The following is a 23684-nucleotide window of genomic DNA, read 5'->3' as shown; positions in this document are numbered from 1 at the left end:
GTAAATTGGGGAAAAAATCAGAGGTTGGTATAAGCACACATTTAAACCTTTTTAAAAATCTGTTTTCAGGGTATTAAAATATACATTTTTATCTGTAATATCTTCATGAAACTTTCAGGAGTGATTAAAAATCATCTTTTCAGAGGATTCAATAAATTTTCTGAATTATGAAATTTTACGATTTCTTACATGTATGTAACCCCTTAACCTGCCAAACATATGAGAATTCCCGTTATGGAAAAAAACACAAGTTCACTCTAAAGATTTATTTATTGAAGCAACAATTTCGTCTCTCCATGCAGCTTTCGAACGGTACCTATTTACATTCTAAGGAAATGTTTGATAAATCTAGCCTTTTTGTGAGCTCTTGAACGATGAACATCAAGATATTGAACAAGCTAAACGCAACGTATCTGTTAATGGCTGGTGGTCATAGATTATACATAGTTATTTGCCTCCATCACGCTGAGAGTCTTTACTTTTCGATAACAAGTTTATCTGCTTGGAATAGCTGCCCGACGAGTGCCTGCAAACACAACCAATCAGCATTATTTAGCAAATATTGTGAAATGAGTTCATTACCTGACGCTTGATGATGCCCAGATTCTTCTGGGCGTACTCCATCTGACCCTCAATTTTGGTCGCATCCGTAAGGCTTTTGTTCTCCCGGAAGGCGTCCCGAATCCGCCGAAGGGCGTACATTCTACGACGAGTTGAAAATATTGTTGTTGTTGCATTACTTATTTTATATGCCTCAAACTTACCGGTAGTTGTACGAGCTGAACTTCTCCGATTCGCGCAGCATTTGTTTGTACAGCGAAAGGACCTTCATTTTGTGAATACCGCTGGCCATGAACCGTGCACCGAGGAGCTATGAATAAGCTTGTTGGGTTAGTTATTCAGGTGTGGAATAATGTTGCACAAAGTTGTAACACTTGATTATTACATCAACACGCGATAGCAACACCGAACCGCACAAGAGTGATTACGAGAGAATGAAGCGAGCAAAACAACAAACTGGGATGACGTTTGGCGTCATGTGCGCAGTAGTTCCGGTTGTCACATGTAGGAGGGGCTACAGTTGTCTAGAAGATAACTGGAAGGCCTTTTTTTTTAGGAAAACTTTGTCAAGATTTTCAATTTTATATGCCGTGAGAAGTGTTACACAATTTCATCTCTCGTCTTCATCAATTCGAAAAAATGGAGTAAAGAAATCAACACATTGGCAGCTGTCATCGTGCTTTTGAAGAAAATTAGGCTCTTTGTCCCCTAAATAATGTGAATCATGTTTACCGTGTAATAACAACTCAAAACAGACTAATTCGTGCAGAATCGTGTATTGAATAACAGCCGTATAAAACGAGGCGCTTGTTTATGTTTACGTTGTAGACAGTCGCGAATGTACGTTTGACGCGGAAGTGTGTGAGTGTTTCCTTTGTGCTAAAACAGCTTGGCGGAATCCGGAACAGGGCAAGACACGACGAAAACGAACATGAGGTCAAAGGGTTGTTATTGTTGTTAATTTTTCATTTCTGACAGCTTTGACCTATTAAGTTTTACGCCGACTCGATTTGAAGGTTACAAAGGAGTGCACTGTTTAAGGTAAGAACAAGATTGTCCGTCAGGCCTGAACGCAAACGCAAAATTTTGCGCCTGTCATCATAGCCTGCCAGTCATCGACCATTGAACAAAGCAACCCCTGCAGATTGTTCGACTGACAGTTGATGGAAAAATCGAACTGGCACAGCGTTCTGCGTTCACCATTGCGTCGAACGGACAATCTTGTTCTTAGCTTTACACTCAACCCCGGTTGTTCGTCACTTCGATGCCAACATTTCAAAAAGCATCATGTACAAACCATGCGATTTGAGAAAAACGCATTTGAATGTTGAACATCCATTTTCAATTATCATTTTTATATAAAAGCAAAATAAGATGTTCTAATGATAACAAACGATGAAAAACGTTGCTTTTGTTGATACTTGATCATCCATATTCAATAAAACAATATTCCCGTAATTTTATTTGAGAAAAACAAACATAACTTCTTTTGAAATCACCAACGTCGATATCACCCTGCTGTCACTGAGGGGGGCGCTTTGTTATGATTCGTTTTTCTTCGCCGAATGTACATGGCGCTTTTTTCATGTTGCTTTTTTTTCGTCACGAGGTTTATGTAGCCTTTTGTTTGACAGGTTGACAGGGCTATATAAACAGGGACTGCTGATGGCAGAGATTTTGTTTATGTTACTTTATTTAAAATTATGATTAAACAGACTTTACTAAAGTAACTTTTGCTCATTTTTGGTGGAGAGGTAGCTTATTAGAAGTACTTTCAGAATATACAATAAGCCAGAAAGTGTCAAAACGTACATGATGCCTTTTGAAATGTTACCGTCGACTTTTTTGTTTGACACTTTTGTAATTTGTTGTTGTTAGTTAGTGGTTGGTCAAAGTCAAACTAAAAAAATACACTTTAAAAACAAACATTTGGTAGTGTGTGTGAACTCTGTGTAAAAGGGGTGTCAAACTAAAAAGTGACCCTGTTCGTTTGACAACAGTTGGTGTCAAACCATCGGGGTTTGAGTGTACATGAACTGGAGCGCAGTTCGATGCGATCGTCGATTATGATCGGGGAAAATGACAACACGGCGTAAAATCTAAAACATTGAAACCCCGATAGTTTGCTACCAATTGTTGGCAAACGAACGGGGTCATTTTGTCTTCCTCACTGAGGTAAGGCTATAATCCTGCTCTAAAAATGAACTTTTTATTAAAAGCTCCTAGACCCACCTTCATGTATATGTATACATATCTACTCAGAATCGAAAACTGAACAAATGTCTGTGTGTGTGTATGTGTGTGTGTATGTATGTATGTGACCAAAATTCTCACTGAGTTTTCTCAGCACTGGCTGAACCGATTTTGATCGAACCAGTTGCATTCAACTTGGTTTAGGGTCCCATACATCGCTGCTATTGAATTGTTTGAAGTTTCGATAAGTAGTTCAAAAGTTATGCATAAAAATGTGTTTTCACAAATACCCGGATCTCAATTGTATGCATGTAAACGATGTCCGGATCCATCATCCGACCCATCGTTGATTAGGTAATTGAAATGCCTTTCCAAAGAGTCCAAAACATTGAAGATCCGGCAACCCTGTCTCGAGTTATGACCACATAAGTTATACATTGTGTTCTTTTTTTCTGGATTTAAAAAATGATGAAACCACTCATATACCCTAGCATATACCCATTTTTGGTAAAAAGTGAGGAAGGCATCAACCACATAGGTGGATTAAGTTAGTTTTTAAGTTTAACAACCTCTTTACACAGAGCTCACACACACTTCCAAAGTTTGATATGATAGTAAGTGTGAGTCCCGTGTAAAAAGTGACAGTTTGTCATTTTTTAGTTTGACTTTGTCCAACCAACGGGGTACAAACTAAAAAGTGACCAACAACCGGGGCTTGATGCGTCTCTTGGAATCCCGGTGGCGACTTTACACCGACCCGGAAGCGAACAAATTGTGAGCAGTTATCAGAGTTAGCAGATTCTGTAAATGACAAAATGTCGATGCCAAAAGATGCATTAGAAATTTGTACCACCCCAAAAGCTTCGGAAGATTCGTGACTTTCTCAAAATAGTAAAAATAGACATCATCCTAAACAACCACTTTTATTACAAAAAAGAAAACAATTTCGAAATCTAACCGAATGAGCAACAATAAATAACGATTCATGGAGAAGGTGTCCTCTGTTCAACGGAATGTAGTGGAATCAACCAGCGGCGTCGTCCTCGTCGCATTAGGCCAGATAAGTACTAGCGGAAACGTTGCCACCCTTGCCGGTCCAGTTGGTGTGCACAAACTTGCCCTCCTTGCCGAGCAGCTCGTACGTGTGCGCCCCAAAGTAGTCCCGCTGGGCCTGCAGCAGATTCGCGGGCAGCCGCTCCGAGCGATAGCCATCGAAGAAGGCCAGCGCGGCGGACATGGCCGGCACTGGGACGCCCCACAGGACGGCCTGACTAACGACCTCACGCCACGACTGCTGGTTCTTCACGATGGCGTCCTTGAAGAAGTTGTCCAGCAGCAGGTTGGACAGCGCCGGGTTGCGCACGAACGCGTCCCGGATGTTTCCGAGGAAGACACTGCGGATGATGCAACCTCCGCGCCACATCAGCGCGATTCCTCCGTAGTTCAGGTTCCACTTGTACTCGTTGGCGGCCTCGCGAAGCAGCATGAAGCCCTGAGCGTACGAGACGATCTTTGCGCAATACAGAGCGTTGCGGATGTGCGTGAGGAACGCCTTACGGTCGGCAACGGTGGGCTTGGTGGACGGGCCGGCGAGTTGCTTGCTAGCCTTGGCACGTTCCTCCTTGAGGGCGGACAGACAGCGCGAGAAAACGGCCTCGCCAATCAGCGTGACCGGAACTCCGTGGTGCAGGGCAGCGATCGCCGTCCACTTGCCGGTTCCCTTCTGGCCAGCCGTGTCCCGAATACGCTCCAGCAAATACCCCTCGTCGTCCTTGTAGTTCAGGATGTCCCGAGTGATCTCGATCAGGAACGAGTCCAGCACGCCCTTGTTCCACTCGTCAAACTCCTGAGCCATCTCCTTCTGGGTCATGCCGAGCGCCAACATCAGGTGGTACGCCTCGCAGATCAGCTGCATATCTCCGTACTCGATTCCGTTGTGCACCATCTTGACAAAGTGACCGGCACCGCCCTCGCCAACCCATTCGCAGCAAGGATCACCGTTGGATTTGGCGCAAATAGACTAAAACAAAAAAAAACAGCGATCATTTACAAGATCCTCACCAACCAATCCACCCCAAACCAAACCTGAAAGATGTCCTTGATCAGCGGCCACGCGTCCGGATGACCACCGGGCATCAGCGACGGGCCATAGCGGGCGCCCTCCTCACCCCCGCTCACGCCGGAACCCACGTACAGGATGCCCTTGGCCTTGAGTTCCTCGTAGCGGCGGGCCGAATCCTGGTGCTCCGAGTTGCCCCCGTCGATGATGACGTCGCCCTTCTCGATCAACGGAAGCAGCTGGGCGATAAAGTCGTCCACGGCGCTGCCGGCTGGAAGTGAGACAAGCAAGGTAAGCGATAGCCAATTAACGCACGATCGCGATCGTGGAATGTCGCGAGCACGTGATATGGTGTGGGCTCCGTAAATGGTTTGGTCAAGTCAGAGACGTTGCGTATTTCTGTCATTTTGTATTTTTTGTAATTTTGTGTCTTTGTGTTTTTGTTTTTTTTTTGTGTTTTTGTGTTTTTTTTGTGTTTTTGTGTTTTTGTTTTTTTTTGTGTTTTTGTGTGTTTGTGTTTTTGTGTTTTTGTGTTTTTATGTTTTTGTATTTTTGTATTTTTGTATTTTTGTATTTTTGTATTTTTGTATTTTTGTATTTTTGTATTTTTGTATTTTTGTATTTTTGTATTTTTGTATTTTTGTATTTTTGTATTTTTGTATTTTTGTATTTTTGTATTTTTGTATTTTTGTATTTTTGTATTTTTGTATTTTTGTATTTTTGTATTTTTGTATTTTTTTTTTTGTATTTTTGTATTTTTGTATTTTTGTATTTTTGTATTTTTGTATTTTTGTATTTTTGTATTTTTGTATTTTTGTATTTTTGTATTTTTGTATTTTTGTATTTTTGTATTTTTGTATTTTTGCATTTTTGTTTTTTTGTATTTTTGTATTTTTGTATTTTTGTATTTTTGTATTTTTGTATTTTTGTATTTTTGTATTTTTGTATTTTTGTATTTTTGTATTTTTGTATTTTTGTATTTTTGTATTTTTGTATTTTTGTACTTTTGTATTTTTGTATTTTTGTATTTTTGTATTTTTGTATTTTTGTATTTTTGTATTTTTGTATTTTTGTATTTTTGTATTTTTGTATTTTTGTATTTTTGTATTTTTGTATTTTTGTATTTTTGTATTTTTGCATTTTTGTTTTTTTGTATTTTTGTATTTTTGTATTTTTGTATTTTTGTATTTTTGTATTTTTGTATTTTTGTATTTTTGTATTTTTGTATTTTTGTATTTTTGTATTTTTGTATTTTTGTATTTTTGTATTTTTGTATTTTTGTATTTTTGTATTTTTGTATTTTTGTATTTTTGTATTTTTGTATTTTTGTGTTTTTGTATTTTTGTGTTTTTGTGTTTTTGTGTTTTTGTGTTTTTGTTTTTTCTTTGTTTTTTTTTGTGTTTTTTTGTTTTTATGTTTTTATGTTGTTGTATTTTTGTATTTTTGTGTTTTTGTGTTTTTGTGTTTTTGTCTTTTTGTGTTTTTGTGTTTTGTGTTTTTATGTTTTTATGTTTTTGTGTTTTTGTGTTTTTTGTTTTTGTTTTTTTTTGTGTTTTTGTGTTTTGTGTTTTGTGTTTTTATGTTTTTGTGTTTTTTTGTTTTTGTGTTTTTGTGTGTCCCTGGTTATTTAATAAAATCTACTAACTTTATAGCTAGATTTACCATTTTTAACAAAATTGTAAGAGCTATAAAATCAACGATTTTGTTATATTTTAATTTTTTACCCACGCTACAACTCAACTTTCAACCTTCAAGCTGTCCACATCGTGACGTAACTTTGCGCCAACATCAAGATTAATGAGCAAAGGTACACAAATCGAAAGTGATTGTCCGCTTCACACGACTGCTCTCGATGGTGCTAGAACATAAAAATAGAAGCCCATTCCGTCCCTAAAGGTGTCAAATCTGTAGGCTCCCCCTTAAACCGACTGGAAGCCAATATTCTAGCGCTGTTTGAGTTCGAATCCAAGTCACGATTCGCGCTCGGCAAGATCAATGCTCGACTGAACAACCGACGGTGGCGGTGAAGGTCATCGCGCCAGTATAACCTGTTATGCAATGGGCCACAACAACGCGCGCGGTAAGTTCATCAGCAGAGGTAGACTTTCGCTTGCCCTAGTTTCAGACAGGCAGCCACCGTCGGACGGGGGTGCAGCGGACCGCGTTGGAAGAGCCTAAGGCCGCCGGCGTCACCGATGCATTTCGAGACCCGGCGTGCCAACCGCGCGACACGGTGTCTGCCGGACGCCGGTATAGGGTAGTTTGGTCATTGTCGAACGTATGAAACTTGAGGAGGTATTAGACTATGACAAACAAACATACTCGCACTTTTTCGTGTTTGACAGTTTGCTAAACTCGCAAACGAGGCAAAATGTATGCATGCTGACGTTTCTGTAAACAAACAAAGCAGTCAAACTGTCTGTTTGTTTGTCATAGTCTAATACCTCCTTTAGATTTTTCAGAACTACTTTATATCTCTAAGGTAACTTTTCAATTAGGCATAACCTTGGATGAAAACAAAAAGTTAATCCCGCTGACTAAACAAATTGACAACTCACCCCACAATTACCCGATTATCTCCCGGCGTTAAATTTATGGATTTTATTTTTCGCTTTCCAACGATCGTCATATTCATGTAAGACTCCACGATCTATGAGTCGAGCGTTGCAACTCCTGCTGCATGTTCCGACCGTGGGGGGTCACTCCCATAACCTCTAAATGACATTATCAAACCTCGAGCGTGAGTCGTTCGGCGTTTGCCGTAACGCAACAGTCCTACATAACAGTCGTAGCGATACGGTCCACGTCCTTCGATTTAGGTTTATATGAGTCACAAGTGCGCGGCGTAATCGTCAAATTCAGATCTTACCTTTTACCAGCATCATAATCTTGCGTGGTTTCTTCAGCTTGTTGACCATGTCCTGCAGGGAGTTGGCGCCGATGATTTTCGTGCCCTTGGCTTCGTTATCCAGGAAGTGTTTGACCTGTGGGTGGATAAAAGTAAATAATAATGGAAACTATAAATAATCTTGATTTGTTTCGTCACCACGTAAATTGGCGTGCGCCAATTTAAGGTGACTAGCCGGCTTGACTTCCGAAGCTTATCACGGAATTGAAGCTAAGGTCACGTATCATCGTGATGTTATTGCTTTATTTGTTCGATGACGAAACATTTTTCAGTTTAGCTTTATTTTCACACACTCGAAACAAACCAGTAAGCAAGAGAGCAACTTTTCTCATTTTATTAGTCTTAACTCTGCAGGTGCCTTCCAGTTATTTTACGTCATAGTTTCGTCCATACAAGTTTCCATACAAATTTAAAAGCTGTCCGAACCAAAATGGAACAGTCTAGACTCGATTATCCGGAGTTTCGATTATCCGAAGTTCGATTATTGAAGGTTTATATGGGACTTCAGATATTCGAATCATGAACAATTTTTTCGCATTTCTTAATTTTCTTACTAAATATTATCCGAAGTGTATTTTTTTTCAATGCCTTCAGGTAATCAAGCCTGGGCTTTGTGTAAATATTCTAGAATCTGTAAATATCTTGATAACAGAATTTCAGATGTGTTTCGTATCTTCGGTAGGTATAGATATAGACAATTCGGAAAAAGTACATTCTAAAAAAATACTCATTCTTTTTTTTCAAATTTTAACACAGAAAAATATTTTAGATCTTAATTTTTTGATAAATAAAGACTATTTTTGGGCTACAAGCAAGGACAAAACATATTTCGAAGTGTTGAATTTTAAATCCAAGATTAACAATTGAAAAGGGCTTTTCAATGTAAAATTAGGACCTTAAAGATGTTAATTTTGAGTTTAAAATTTTGATAGTGTTTTATCGGATTGATCAGAACATTTTGCGTACTTTTCATTTTTTGAAAAACAAAAACACCATTATTCCAATTTTTTTTTTTCCTTTTGTGGCTGTTTTTCAGATAAATTTATAGCAAATTTTGTAAACTTCGCGAATTACATTTATTTTCAAACCTGGGTATGAAAATTTTGTTTTTGAGTAATTTTTCGCCAAATCTGACGAAAACGGAAAAAGTTGTCCCGACCCTTCCGATTGTAAATGTATGAAATTCTTTATTTTCTGACCAATTTGGTAGCTTCGGCAAAGTTGTAGGTTACGATTAGGGACTTTTCAGCAAATATAGGCACACGGAAAAACTTCCATTTTTTATTTCATTTTTTTAAAGTTTTCGAAACTTGTTGATGTTTTTTGGTACTGGAGTTATGTTTTTGCAAAATATCAAAAATCTGGAAATACATAAAATACAAAAAAAATACCTATTAACCTTTTTACATTTTTTGATAAAATGTACCGTTTACGAGTTATAGCTACCTTTAACTTTTTAAAAATCGATAATGTATTCCAAAGGTACCTGTAACTTGAAAACGATACAGTAAAAGGCAATTCCTGCTCAAATCAGGATTTTTTCTGGTACTTTTGTACCCGACCCTCTCCGATTTCAATGAATCTTTGTAGACATGTTATCCTGGGCCTATATAAGCCGTTTTTGTGTATATGGAGCCTATAGTACTTGAAAATAACATTTGAGAAGGGCGTAAGGTATTTAAAAAATTTTGTATTTTGTAATTTAAAAATTACTGTATCTCGAAGCCGTTGCGTCGTATCGAAAAGTGGTCAAAGGGGACCATCCATAAACCACGTGGACACTTTAGGGGGGGGGGGGGGTTTGGCGATTGTCCACGATCCATACAAAAAAGATTTTTTTTGTATGAAAAATTGTCCACGAGAGGGGGGGGGGTAACAGATTCCCAAAAAAGTGTCCACGTGGTTTATGGATGGTCCCAAGACAAACTTGAAATTTGACGGGCTTTCTGAAAAAAAAAATACACTCAAACAAAAATACACGCCATATCTATGAGATTTTTCGATTTTTAAGTCTAAAACTTAAATTTAAAGGTGATGTCACGATTTTTTTTCGTTCAAATTTTTGAGGAAATAGCCTAAAATGTTACCAAAAGACTGACGAAAAATGCAGGATGGTATGTCACTCCTTAAAAAATACAAAAATCATTTACTAAAACTGTTTTTTTGAAAAGTGGTCTAAACTTCAAATTTTTTGAAAACCGGTAGTGGGAATCGATTCTCCAGACAATTTTACATAATAGTCTTCATAATGACCCTTGTCCTATGTCCAATCCTTGGGAAGATACAGCGGTTTTAAAAATGAAAATGTTGAAAAAACGGTTTTTTTGGTGATTTATAGCAATTTCTATATGACAGACATGGTTTTTCAGTCTCGTAAATATTTTTACCGGAAAGCTCGTCCAATTTCCCATAAGTTTGCCTTAGACAGCATTTCAATTGGATGTAAGGGCTTACAGATATAAGCTTAATTACATTGCTTATAACTGAAAATAGAATATATTTTTTTCAGTGTGGTAGGAACCAGGAGTAAATTTGATTACGTAAATATAAAAACGATATAAAAAAAATGTTTCATAGGCAAACTTATGGGAAATTGGACGAGCTTTCCGGTAAAAATTGGACATAGGACAAAGGTCAATATAGAGACTTTAATGTAAAATTGTCTGGAGAATCGATTCCCACTACCGAATTTCAAAAATTTTGACGTTTAGACCACTTTTCAAAAAAACAGTTTTAGTAAATGATTTTTGAGCAACATACCATCCTGCATTTTTTGTCAGTCTTTTGGTAACATGTTAGGCTATTTCCTCAAAAAATTTGAACAAAAAAAAATCGTGACATCACTTTTAAATTTATGTTTTAGACTTAAAAATCAAAAAATCTCATAGATGTGGCGTGTATTTTTGTTTCAGTGTATTTTTTTCAGAAAGCCTGTCCAATTTCCTATAAGTTTGTCTTTGACCATTTTTGATACGACGCAACGGCTTCGAGATACAGTTATTTTTAAATTACAAAATACAAAAATATTTAAATACCTTACGCCCTTCTCAAATGTTATTTTCGAGTACTATAGGCTCCATATACACAAAAATGGCTTATATGAGCCTAGAATAACATGTCTACAAAGTTTCATTGAAATCGGAGAGGGTCGGGTACAAAAGTACCAGAAAAAATCCTGATTTGAGCTGGAATTGCTCTAAAGTAATTATTGATTATTTTTCGATTACACATTCAATTTTGTCTTTAACAAATATTTATGGAATTTTTTTTGTCTAGATTTTTGATACTTTCCACTTTAATATCTAAAAATTTTTGTGCTGCTTGTTTTTTGGCAATTGTGTTTTATATGTTAATAATGCCGTCTAACTAAAAAGTGACGAGCTGTCACTTTTTACACGGTGTTCACCCACAGTGTGTGGTGTGTGTGAACTCCGTGTAAAAAGGGTGTCAAACTAAAAAGTGACCCCGTTCGTTTGACAACAGTTGGTGTCAAACCACCGGGGTTTGAGTGTAATTCGGAATCAAAATACACTCAAACCCCGATGGTTTGACACCAACTGTTGTCAAACGAACGGGGTCACGTTTTAGTTTGACACCCCTTTTACACGGAGTTCACACACACTACCAAACGTTTCTTTTGATAGAGTGCGTGAGCGCCGTGTAAAAAGTGACAGTTCGTCACTTTTTAGTTTGACTTTGACCAACCAACGGGGTACAAACTAAAAAAGTGTCAAACGAAAAAGTGACCAACCACCGGGGGTTGAGTGTACATACTTTGAGAATTCAGCTTTTATTCATGAAAAATTAAATAGCAAGAGTTAAAGAACATATAAATACTTCCTAGATAATTTGTAAGAAAATTTTATTTAAAGCATTATAAAAAGTTGGTCGATACTTCATAAATGGACCAAACAGAAATTGGGCACCGCTGATCTAGAACAAAGAGCTATTCACATTTTTTCGATTAAATAATTTTGCCATATTTGCCTACACAAAGATGAATAAATGTTTCATATCGTTCCTGTTCCTACCTTGTCTACAGTTCTGTTGTAGGCGCACACGACGAAACCGTGGGAGTCCATGTTGAGGATCAGGTTCTGCCCCATGACGGCCAGGCCGATAAGTGCAATGTCAGCTTTTCTGCAAGTTTAAAAACAAAAAAAAAGTTGTTTGATTATGAGCTATGATTCGGCTTTTGTGGACTTGGTCAGGCAATCACGCTTTGGGTTTTGACATCAAAAATAAAAAAAATATCGTTCAAATTGTAGTCAATACACGAGAAACACTTTATTCAACCATATAATATAAACAGAATTTCGAAGTAGCTTTCGTCAACGCTCGACCCACTCTGAATGCTTTACATAATTCTCCACCAGGCGCCACGTCTCACCATCCAGAGCCTTTTCTCTCCAGCGAGCGTCCAGGACAATCTTGAACGATGCATACCACGCCTGACCGGTGCAGCGAAGATGATTCGGAACCACATTTTTGGCCGCAACGGAATCTTTTGCGGACATTCCGAGCGCTTCGCGCACCATCCGGCACATTTCTCCGTTGGGAAGATTCGGATCTTTGAATTTGATCCACAGCGTAAACTTGGAATCGTCTTTTTTTACCGTTGGGGCGACCTCGGCGACCTGCTTGGGGATCGCTGGTTTGGGAAGGTTGTTGTTTTTGTCCGTTACGAGTTCCGCTGGTTTTAGCGGTGCCAGTTTCGGCTTGAAACTTTGCGCAGCAAGAGATTTCTTGAACATCTCGACACTGTCCACCGGTATGGCAAACGAGAAGTTGGGTTTCTCCAGCGGAGCCTCGGACTTCTTCACGCTGCCGAAGGTGAAAATTTTCGCCGGCGATTTAACATCTGGAGTTTTGTTTTCGTCTCGGGTCAGGTCTACAACAGTTGAATCAATCGTAACTTTCACCACATCGTTGCAGTCAGAAAATGGTTCTTGCTTCACTTTGCCATTTTCACCGTTCCCTTCCGAATTCGGCGAAGAATCCGGTGGGGTGTTGTAAACTCCCTTCTCCAGGTTGGTGTTCAGTTTAGTCAGCTTAGAGATAATGCTTTCGAACTTGTTCTCCAGCTGCACGACCAAAGAGTCGTCCTCCACCTGGTGTTCAGCTTCGATCTCCGGCGCTTCCTCGTCGGTGTCTTCCTCGATTGGCGCCACCTTACCGTTACACCCGTCGCAGACCCAGCGAATGTTCGGCGAGGAACCAATCACCGCCAGGTCAGTCCCGGACAGCTTCACGCACATCCCGTGGAAGTCCTTCCCGCATGACCCGTCACATTTGATGCGTTGATCGTTGAAAATACAGCTCGTAGACGCGCAGTTCTTGCCCGCTCCAGGCGGTACCGATCGATTCGAAATGCCCACTGAACACTCCTTGAAGGGGTCATTGCGGCAAACGTCGCAGAACCAGAACAAGTTGCGCGACGACTTGATCACCGGAACATCAACTGCGGATAGGCCAACACAAACGGCGTGGAATCTCTGCCGGCAGCTGCCCCTGCAGTCGATCGAGAGATCGTTGAAGTTGCAGTTTGGGTAGGCGCACGACTGGGAGGATTGATCCATGGTGGTTTGAGTTGGACGTAAATCGGGGTTTCAACACGAATTATGTAGATTTGAGACACAATTCTGAACGTTCGAACAAATATGAAATCTCGCGATCGCTCTTGATCTGTTGTGTCACTGTAACTGAAGATCGTCACGAACACTACTATAGCCGTTGGATTCTATTGTTGGGCATTGTCTGTAAGTTTACCGAGGATCATCAAGTGCTAGAAACCGTGAGTCGAGGTGGCTTTGTTACAACTTGCAAGCAGAACATAACCAAACTTTTTGGCACCCTCGCAAACGACAAATCAATACAAATTGCTGCCGGATCTTTTTCCGGATCTCTCCCGGAAAAGATTCGGCAGCAATTTTGTATGGTTTGACGTTTGCGGATCGTACCAAAAAAAAAGGTAAACAAATCACTTCGTGCATCAGCCATTTGTCCAGCGATCAATGCCCCGTAACAAAGTAACATCACTTTACGGTATCAGCAAACAAACCACCAGATAACAATCGAATCAAATGGCAATAGTTGTGTGAGCAATCGACCAGTTTTGTTGTACCGTCCAAAATTCTATAAAAAGAAGTCCTGTTGTCCTGTTTTGTCTATCCCATAATGGTCCGATCCTCGCCGCATTGTTCCTCCCCGGTCTGCAGCTTCAACGATCGCTCGATCGACTGCAAGGGCAGCTGCCGGCAACGGTTCCACGCCGTTTGCGTAGGCCTGCCCGCGGCCAGCGTTCCGGTGATCGCTGCCTCATCAAGCTTTTTCTGGTTCTGCGACGTTTGCCGCGATCACATCCGGACGGGCCGGACAACGGTGGCAGTGCTGCGGCCTGCCGAGGAGCGAAGCTGCGGGTCGACGAGCTGTATCTACACCGATCAACTGGTCGCGTGCGACGGCCCGTGCCGGAAGAACTTTCACGGCATGTGTGTGGAGCTGTCCAAGACGGACCTGTCGGTGATTGGTTCGTCAAGCAACATTGTCTGGTTCTGCGCCGAGTGTAAGCTGAATGAGGTTCCGGTTCTGGACTACAAGATCACCAGCCTGAAGAATCCACCGGATTCTACGCCGAATCCGGAAGGGATGAACTGTGAAGAAGTTCCGGCTGTTAAAACTCCCGAACCAAACGACGGAGATCGCGAAAACGATCGCGGAGCACCAGCTTCTTCAACAATTTCGAACGAAAGCGACGACAATGACGACTCTGCAATGGAGGATTCTTCGAACATCGCAGATGTCCCAACTGTTGAATCTCCCAAAGGCGATCGCGGAGCTACAAATTCCTCAGACTCTCCACCATGTTTGCAGCAGAACGCTCCGGAAGCTGGCGTTCAACCACATATCGAAACTGCGACGCTGACCCCACCAGCACCAATAAAACCGGAAGTGGACGAAACCAAAACCTCATCCCCATCCAAAAAGCGTCCCCTAAACACGGATTCCACCGTTGCACCGATCGCACCAAAAACCGTCAAGAAGAACGACTCCGTATTCTCGCTGTACCTCCGGTTCTCCGTGCCGAACATGTCCGACCTGGGCGCGGAAAGGGCGGTGCGAAGTGCGCTGGGAATGTCCCACCGAGAGCCCGTTACGGCCTGGAGCGTGACTCCGCATCGTGTGATTTTCCCCAGATATTCGACGTTCCGGGTCGATTTGGATGCGCGCTGGCGGTCGGCGGCTTTAGAGGATTCAACGTGGCGTGGTATGGCCAATTATGAGGAGCACAGGGAGTGGTTTGTTGTGAAGAGTTCGTGACTGAACATATTTTGTTTATTCGTTATTTTGTTATTGATTATTAATACAATTCTCATACTGTATCTATAAATAGTTAGTCTTCAGTTTTTGATTAGTCTCAAAAATATCACAAAATAAAAGGGCAATTTTCTCTTAAATTCGAAATACTCAGAATACAAATTGAAATCCCCCTTTCCCTTGAAATCCCTTGAAATCGCGAAAAATATACAACACTTTTTTAACTTGCTTATTTTTATTAATGACCTTCTCAAACACCTTTTCAACCATTATCGATCGATTCCACTCTCGCCGTAAACGCACATCGCCAGACTGCACTGCGGCTCGTACTCGTCGAATCGTGAAGGTTGCGGTCCGGCCCGGTTCCGGACGCGATCAATCGGTGGCTCGCCCAGCCTCTGGTTGCGCTCGTCCACGCAGTCGTTGCAGCGCCAGAACATACCCGGCGCCGTGGTGATCACGTGCAGCTGTATCTCCGTGAGGCCCACACACGCCGCGTGAACCGTCCGGCCACAACCCCGGCTGCACGTGACGGTCCGCGCGTCACGGCACACCGGTGAATCCAACAGCGGGCAGTCGGCCATTGATAGTTAGATGCACGAAAGGGATTTGACTTAACAAATTTAAAACTTAGTGTTGTGCTTTGTAAATACCTTTTTAGTTTGAATTATGAATCGTTTTAATGCTTAACTGTTTGAGCTTATGTTAATATAACAAATAAACTAACAAACAAAGCTTATGTTAAACTAACAAATAAATCAAGGTTTGTAGTCTTATAAATGTTTCTTCAAAATCTCTACCTTTGTTATAGGTAGTGAAAACATCCTCACATATTATCGTCTACCGTTGCAAAGGGGTTAAAGAAAAATTGTTTAACAATTTGAAATTTAATAATATTTTTGCAAACTTGTATGTCAAGTTTGTAGGAGTACATCAACTAATGGTTACAGCCAGTGTTATTAGTGAGTGATAGAAAAACCTATCATTGCACGTCACTTTAGCTTATGTGAGATCTCTTCTTTTATCTCTCCCCATCACTACTTCTCTATATGGGTTATCTACGTGCGCATGTATTGCGTGTACATACACGAAAAAGATTGAGGTTAAATTTTGTACCGGCCAGCAAAACAAATTGTGTGTTAGTGTGCGTGAGGCTGGAATTAGATATCTCTATACCTCATTCACACATACTCGCCGGGGACCCCTTTGTTTGCTCAGGGAACAATAAGGCAAATTGGTAAAATTCTGTTGAGGGGAATAATAGTGAATGTGGGAATAAAGAGATAATGTCACAAGGGAGTATATCTGGATTTTTTTTTGAAAAGGTCCAATAAACCAAATTTCCAATTTTTGCTATTTGGGCGTTTTTGAAACTGCCCTGAGTCAGTGGTATTAAAAAACACCCAAAAAGCAAAAACTGATATATGTTCACGTGGTTTTTCAAATATTGAATAATGCCACAAGGTCGTAACTAAATACTAAAAATATCTATCTCCACCATTTTGAATGTTTCGGAGCGTTTGGTACGGTATGTCCATACATCCTTCCTCCCCTGTTGATTCTCTGGCATGTGATTCGTTTACAGAATCTGTCTGTTGTTACTGAGTTGCATTAGGTCGGTTGTGTAACATCTTCGGGGAGCCTTGGATGTAAATATTGCAATCATTAATATTGACAAGAAAGATCTTGGAGGCGTAATCTAACCACAAGTTCTTCCAGGATGCTTTCTTTGAACTGAACTGGCTGGGCATAGCCCAGCTAAAAAGCAGACAAACGTCAAAAAACCAAAACAACCCAATATGACCGAGGGGTTAAGGATGCAAAAATCTTATTCAATTCCGGGACGCACGCGTTTTGATGTTTGACCTCGAAGAAACAAAACCAAGAGCACGCAATGTAAACAATAACAAACACATTTTGTTTGGCTGACCATTTTGAGCATTGTCCCGAAGTTTGGTTGAATTTGGTTGCTTGAGTCCCGAGTAGTGATTAAAAATGTTTACAGTTGCTAGCCATGTACGTGTGTCAAACGCGTTCTGACCTGAAATCTCTTTGGCCAGTTGTCGCACTTACATTTTTCAAATAAACTTCAATGGTTTCAAGAAATTCGAAGATTAACTCTCTTTTAGCTTATATCTAGCAAAACAATGTAAATGGGCCAATGTCGAAGTGTAAACAAAGAGTCTATCCTGCTAACGTCAGTTGATGTTTACATTTGGAACGAGCAGAATACAGCCTTTGTTTACACTTCGACATTGGCCCATTTACATTGTTTTGCTAGATATAAGCTAAAAGAGCAGAGGTGTCCAACCTTTTGGCCCTGCTTGATATAGTATCACTCGGCATGTTGCTTGATTCAAGTACCTAGAACGACACGTCGGTGCGTGGTAACGCGCGACATCTTCCAATTTTTTTGGATTGACACTGCAAATAGAGCTTTAAGACAAGTTCTTTGTCAAAACACAGTCAAAGTTGACCCCAGAAAAAATACACTTTTAAAAACATTGACAAAGTAAAACAAAAAAGAAGAAGTCAAACTTCCACCCCTAGAATTATCTTAAAATGCATGAGTTCTTCTTCCAAATAGATTTTTGGCGATTTTTTTTTTAAATCTAAGCCCGCCTAGAGACGGGGTTGGGTTAATGGTTAATGAGAATTAAACTTTGTTTTTCATATTTGATATACACATTTTTTATGCAATATTTTGACCCAAACATCTCTTAATTTTAGATTAGGTTGATTAACCCTCTACTGCCCAAATTTTTGCCTTCCTCACCTTACTGAGGAAAGGCTATAAAATCACTCGAAAAATGAACTTCTTAATTCGACCTCGTAGAACCACCTTCACGTATACATATCGACTCAGAATCATGTTCTGAGCAAATGTCTGTGTGGATGTGTGTAGGTGGGTGGACAAAAAAAATGTCACTCGATTATCTCCGGACTGGATGAACGGATTTTGACCGTATTAGTCTCATTCGATCCGTCTTGGGGTCCCATAGGTCTCTATTTAAAATCAGCATGTTTAGTTAAGTACTTCAAAAGTTATGCTAAAAAACAATTTTGGCGTATGTCCGGAAGATTGTAAAAAGGGTGGTTTTTGGGAGAAACCCTATGTTATACATTTTCAGAAAGGTATTAAAAATACCTTTCCAATGAGCCCAAAACATTGAAGATCTGACAACCCTATCAAAAGTTATTAGCACTTAAGTGTTATTTATACACTCTTTGGAGGCCGGAGCTCAGATATGTCAGTAAAAATTATGTCCGGGTCCAACATGCTACCCATCGTTAGTTAGATAATCAAAAGACCTTTCAAATGAGCCTAAAACATCAAGGATTTGACAACCCTATCAAAAGTTATTAGCACTTAAGTGTTATTTATACACTTTTTGGAGGCCGGATCTCAGATATTTCAGTAAAAATTATGTCCGGGTCCATCATGCGACCCATCGTTAGTTAGATAATCGAAAGACCTTTCAAATGAGCCTAAAACATCAAGGATCTGACAACCCTACAAAAAGTTATTAGTACTTAAGTGTTATTTATACACTTTTTGGAGCCCGGATCTCAGTTATTTCAGTAAAAATTATGTCCGGGTCCATCATGTGACCCATCGTTAGTTAGATAATCGAAAGACCTTTCAAATGAGCCTAAAACATCAAGGATCTGACAACCCTATCAAAAGTTATTGGCACTTAAGTGTTATTTATATACTTTCTGGAGGCCGGATCTGAGATATTGTGATAAAAATATTGTCTGAATCTTCCATGCGAACTATCGTTGGATAGGTTTTGCCTTCCTCACCTCACTGAGGCAAGGCTATAAAATCACTCGAAAAATGAACTTCTTAAATACGACTCCTAGATATACCTTCACGTATACCTATCGACTCAATCAAATTCTGAACAAATGTCTGTGGGGATGTGTGTAGACATGATTTTTTTCCACACGATTATCTCAGAACTGGCTGTACCGATTTTGTCCGGATCCGCCTTATTCTGTTCGTTTTGGAGTCCCCTAAGACCCTATTAAATTTTATACTGTTTAGTGAAGTATTCTTTAAGTTATGCCAAGAAAAAGTTTTTTTGTAGCTACAAAAAAGGGTGATTTTTGCATAACCTCAAAGGCCGGGTCTTTTTGCTTTTTTGACTTTTTGGCCACACGGGGGATTGGCAACCACACCCCCTTGCATGCGTATCGCCCGGTTGCCACATCGCTTAAGCAGTGTCTGCGTCTCTTCTGGAAAAAAATTCTGTATTAATTATGTTGCTGTATCATTTTGTCTCGACAAAGATTTACACGAACTTTTTACTGAAATATATAACTCATGAGACTTTTCACCTTTATTTTGAAGAGTTGGTAAAAAAAAGAATTGAAAATTGCTGTTCAAGTAAAATCAATAATAGGAATAATAGGAAGGCACCAACCACCTTAAGGTGGATTAAGTAACGTTTTTTTTATCAGACCTTGCCAATGAGCCAGAAAAATTGAAGGTCTGCGAACCCTATCAAAAAAAATCAGTAATAAAATTGATTTGTTAAACATGTTAAGGGAATGTTGCTATTTTTACTGAATGTATTGACTTTATGAATGTGAGGAAGGCACCAACCACCTAAAGGTGGATTAAGTATCGTTTTTTATAATATTTTTATTTTTCCCGTGATCAGGAGGCCATTATGAGCAACTTTTGTTCTACGAAACACTTTACTTCTCTTGTTTTATGTATTTTAAATTGCATTTATCTTGTTTAGTTTATGTTTGTTTTCGGTAGTATTTGGCCTACTCTACCACCTCCTATCATTGCATTTTGGCTATCTACTTTTTCATGTTTTTACAGTCACTTTTTCATTTTTTTTTTGCTTGTTTTTCACATTTTCTGCTACAGAATGGCACCATTAACATTCAAATAGTGAAAAAATACGTAGAGGCATAGTCTAGAACACTAGACAAATTACTGCAAACTTCTTTTTAATTAAAATATAGGAAATGTTAGTAAAAAAAACACTGCTAAAGTTGACCCCTAAAAAATACATTTTTAAAAACACTGGCAAAGTCACATAAAACAAGTAAAACTACCAATCCATATTTTTCTAAAATTTCAAGATTGCTTTTTAATGATCAAAAATTGGTTGAAAAATTGTTTTTTATTTTTATTTTTTAAATCGAAGCCCACCTAAAGGCGGGGGTAAGATCCTAAATGGTACCGTAAAAGGTAGGTTCTGATTTATTTGAATTATTTTGAACATTTTCCGAAAAACCTGGCACCACCCTAATAAAGTTGAGTTGGAGAATTTGAACGGTGTGCGTCGCGGTTCTCGCGCAGGATTTTCGTTGCCGTTTCCGTCTTTGTTGTCCCCCCGATTGTGCGTGTATTTCGATCCGGGCGGTTTCGCGTTTTCGCGTTTTAGCAAGGGGTTGGAAACTCTTAGAGCTATAATTATTATGTTACCCAGTATATCAAAATATATGTTAGTATACTTATTATTTCCTTTACATATTTCCAGTATACTTACCAATATACTGAGAGTATCTTAATATACTAACCGTTTATTGCTTTTCGGTTAGTATACTAACAAGTATACTGGAATATCGTTAGTATACTCAGTATTCCTAAGTAATATTAGAGTTTCCAGCCCCTTGCGTTTTAGTTGGTTTTATCTTTCCACAGCCGGCTGCCTAAGATCAAATCATTTATGCTAAACTCAACACCAAATAACCGGGAATAGTCTCATCCGCATACTCCGACTGATTGCCTTGAGAATGCATAATACATCACACCATTAAACAAAATTTATTGATTATTGGGTCGCATCATCATCCTCTATGTTAAATCCTGGCCATTACCCTTACCCACTAACAAAATCCCAAGTAGAAGTAGTTTTCCGGCACACGCGGGGGTGTGGATATCGTATAGAACCCACCCTTGGTAGCAGCCTGTGCTAACTAACATTCCCGTCCCATTCCCTCGAGATCTACAAACTGACATGGCGGGCGCCGTTGGTGGCCAACGACTGTTTCCTATTCGCACCGGCTGATTACTTGATGATCTGATGTTTTATCTTTTCAGCGCATTCATGCATGCTGTTGATAAGGGAAACATCATTTGATCGTTGAAGCGTGTGACCGGTTGTGCTGATGGGATATTATGGTCCTGTTCAGCAACGGAGAAGGACAACCATGGGTGGTCTCTCATGCTCATGCTCAAAACCTGGCACCACCCTAATACAGTCTTGCGCCTTAAAAGCGTGTCTTTACGAAGACGATTCAAGAACGTAAAAAGCCGGTTAAGTTCAAATCAAACACACAAAACAAAAAAAAACGGCTCGCTGCAAATCTTCAAGGAAGAACAGACATCGCAATCGACTGCTATTTGCGGAAATTCCGATTTCCGATGAGAACACTGATAGTGCAAGTCAACGCAACTCGACGCAAACCAACAATGATGACGATAATGACGGTCGGTTCGGTCGGTGTGACGACAAACACTCGACAATCTTGTGTGTGTGTGTGTGTTTGTATGAGCAAATGTAACAAAAAATAAATAAAACTCAACAGCAGCAACAAAAACAACTAAAAAAACAGCAAACTAAACTATTCAGCAAAACCCCTTCCAATCGCGGTGTCAGCCTGCGAGCAGTTCAAGTACATTCGAGGTGACTGGCAGAAATTGGGGCTTGGCGGAAGGTTACCCTCGCGGAGCCTTAACCATGTCCTGCTTGGATCTACTCACGGTTCAGCCATTCTGCTACACAGTTGTCGCCCGCCGAACAGTTGAACTAATTTGGAGAAAATTTTGAACCGCACAAGCACGCACTAAGGACGACCGGTTTAATCCACGGCTTAAGCCACTTCCGAGAGTTTAAGTTGGAGTTGTGAACAGAAAAAAAACGCGTGCGCACTGGAGCAACCTCGACCGATGACTGACTGAAAGTCGTACGATACAGACCAGACGAGCAGCGACGGCGAACTTCGCGAATTGCAACCGCGGCGAATAGCGTTTTGTGCTGGCAATGTGTGCGTTTCCAGGGAGGTCCTCATCCACGGACGTAGTCGTTAGGTCGCGACGCGCTGCGCAATCCAGTTTGATGTGTGCTGTAACACGTGTTTGATCTTATGTATGTCTTGGATCCACCAGGGAAGTGTGTTTGTGTGAATGGCGCAAGCTCAATGTCGTGGTCAACCGCGGATTGTATAATACACAGACTAAATTCGCGATCGGCTAAAGTGTGGTCTACCTGAAATTGGGATAAGGCATGGAGTTTTGTTTTAATATCTTTATTAAATGTAGAGTAGGGTGGTCGTGACATCACGTATAAATTTTACACTTAACTTTAAAATCTTAAAATCTCATCGAAGCGACGTTTTTTTTCTCTCTGTTTTTTTTTTTTTTTTTTTTCAGAGAGCCCGTTAAATTTCCTACAAGTTTGTCTTTGACCACTTTTTGACAGGATGTAACGGCTTCGAGATGCAGCAATATTTAAATTACGATATACAAAATTATTTAAATAACTTATGCCCTTTACAAATGTCATTCTCGAGTGGAACTGGCACCATATACAAAAAAAAATTGCTTATAACGACGTCGTCGTGCTATCTTGTCGCACCCGCCATTTCGACGTTCCGAGAAAAACGCGTTTTAATGTTTGACCTTGAATGAACAAAAACGAAAGCACGCAATGTAAACAATATCAAACACTTTTTGTTTGGCAGGCCATTCTGTGCATTGTCTCGAAGTTTGGTTGAAGTTGGTTGCTGGAGTCCCGAGTTATAATTACAAATGTTTACGGTAGTCTAACTTGTACGTGCGTCAAACGCGTTCTGAGCTGAAATCCCTTTGCCCTTTGTCGCACTTACATCAATTTTCAGGAAGTGACACGACAAGATTGAAACTACTCTCATATGAAAAGTGACAAAAATTTTCGGAGCTATTTGGTTTTCATTGAATATCTCATGATTGAAATCGAATTTTAGGGATCTGTGAAGGTCATTAGATGAGGCATTGTGAGCTGCACAAAATGGCGTTCTTAACTCAATTTGGCCCAAAATGCACGTACGACAAGTTAGCACGACGGTGACGATAAACACACTTAGATTTATTTACCGAATTCGGGAGTTGAAAAATCGGTAAAGTTTACATCGGTAAACCATCCGTCAAAATGAAAAAAAAAAATACCGAATATCAGTTTTATGATGAACAAAAATAAACTATATTACCGATTTTTGGTAAGTTTTTACCGAATTCGGTAAGTTTTTACCAAACTGTTCAGCATTTGAAAACTCGGTAAACTTAACCGAATTCGGAGAAAAATCTAAGTTTGTAAGCCTAGAATAACATGTCTACAAACTTAATTGAAATCGGAGAGGGTCAGGTACAACCGATTCCTTATTTAGCATGAAATTGCTCGTACATTTTAATTTCAGTTTTTTTAGCTTTTTGTTCGCAAAATTTCTTACAAGTTTTATTTACCTCTTTTGAGACGATGTAATCGCTCCGAAATACAGCAATATTAAAATAACGAGAAACAGCTAAATTGAAATAACTTACGCCCTTCTCAAATAATATATAGTCCAGACTCGATTATCCTAAGTTCGATTTTCCGAAGGTTTGTAAGGGACTTCGGATTATCGAATCACGAACAAAAA

General features: G+C 39.8%; 2 protein-coding genes across 3 annotated transcripts; both read right to left on the bottom strand.

Annotated features, from left to right (window-relative positions):
• Positions 1–251: 251 nt before the first annotated feature.
• Positions 252–1059, bottom strand: LOC120413950 (LYR motif-containing protein 4). Of its 2 annotated transcripts, XM_039574954.2 has the most exons (4): positions 947–1059; positions 765–871; positions 583–703; positions 252–526 (listed from the first exon to the last, which is right to left on the bottom strand). In XM_039574954.2, the coding sequence occupies exons 2-4, from the start codon at positions 851–853 to the stop codon at positions 476–478; spliced, it is 261 nt and encodes an 86-aa protein (XP_039430888.1). In that variant the 5' UTR covers positions 854–871; positions 947–1059; the 3' UTR covers positions 252–475. The 2 variants fall into 2 exon arrangements, with proteins under 2 accessions (XP_039430888.1, XP_039430887.1); XM_039574953.2 differs by having other exon boundaries at positions 765–996.
• Positions 1060–3661: 2602 nt separating this feature from the next.
• On the bottom strand, positions 3662–21983 carry LOC120413932 (6-phosphogluconate dehydrogenase, decarboxylating). Its single transcript, XM_039574923.2, has 5 exons — positions 21772–21983; positions 11753–11861; positions 7683–7797; positions 4840–5084; positions 3662–4774 (listed from the first exon to the last, which is right to left on the bottom strand). The coding sequence occupies exons 1-5, from the start codon at positions 21780–21782 to the stop codon at positions 3806–3808; spliced, it is 1449 nt and encodes a 482-aa protein (XP_039430857.1). The 5' UTR covers positions 21783–21983; the 3' UTR covers positions 3662–3805.
• Between the last annotated feature and the right edge of the window lie 1701 nt (positions 21984–23684).

This window comes from Culex pipiens, chromosome 3 (genome assembly GCF_016801865.2).
Source record: "Culex pipiens pallens isolate TS chromosome 3, TS_CPP_V2, whole genome shotgun sequence".
NCBI lineage: Eukaryota > Metazoa > Arthropoda > Insecta > Diptera > Culicidae > Culex > Culex pipiens.
Note: the sequence above shows the minus strand (reverse complement) of the source record. Positions and strands in the feature narration are given on the sequence as shown.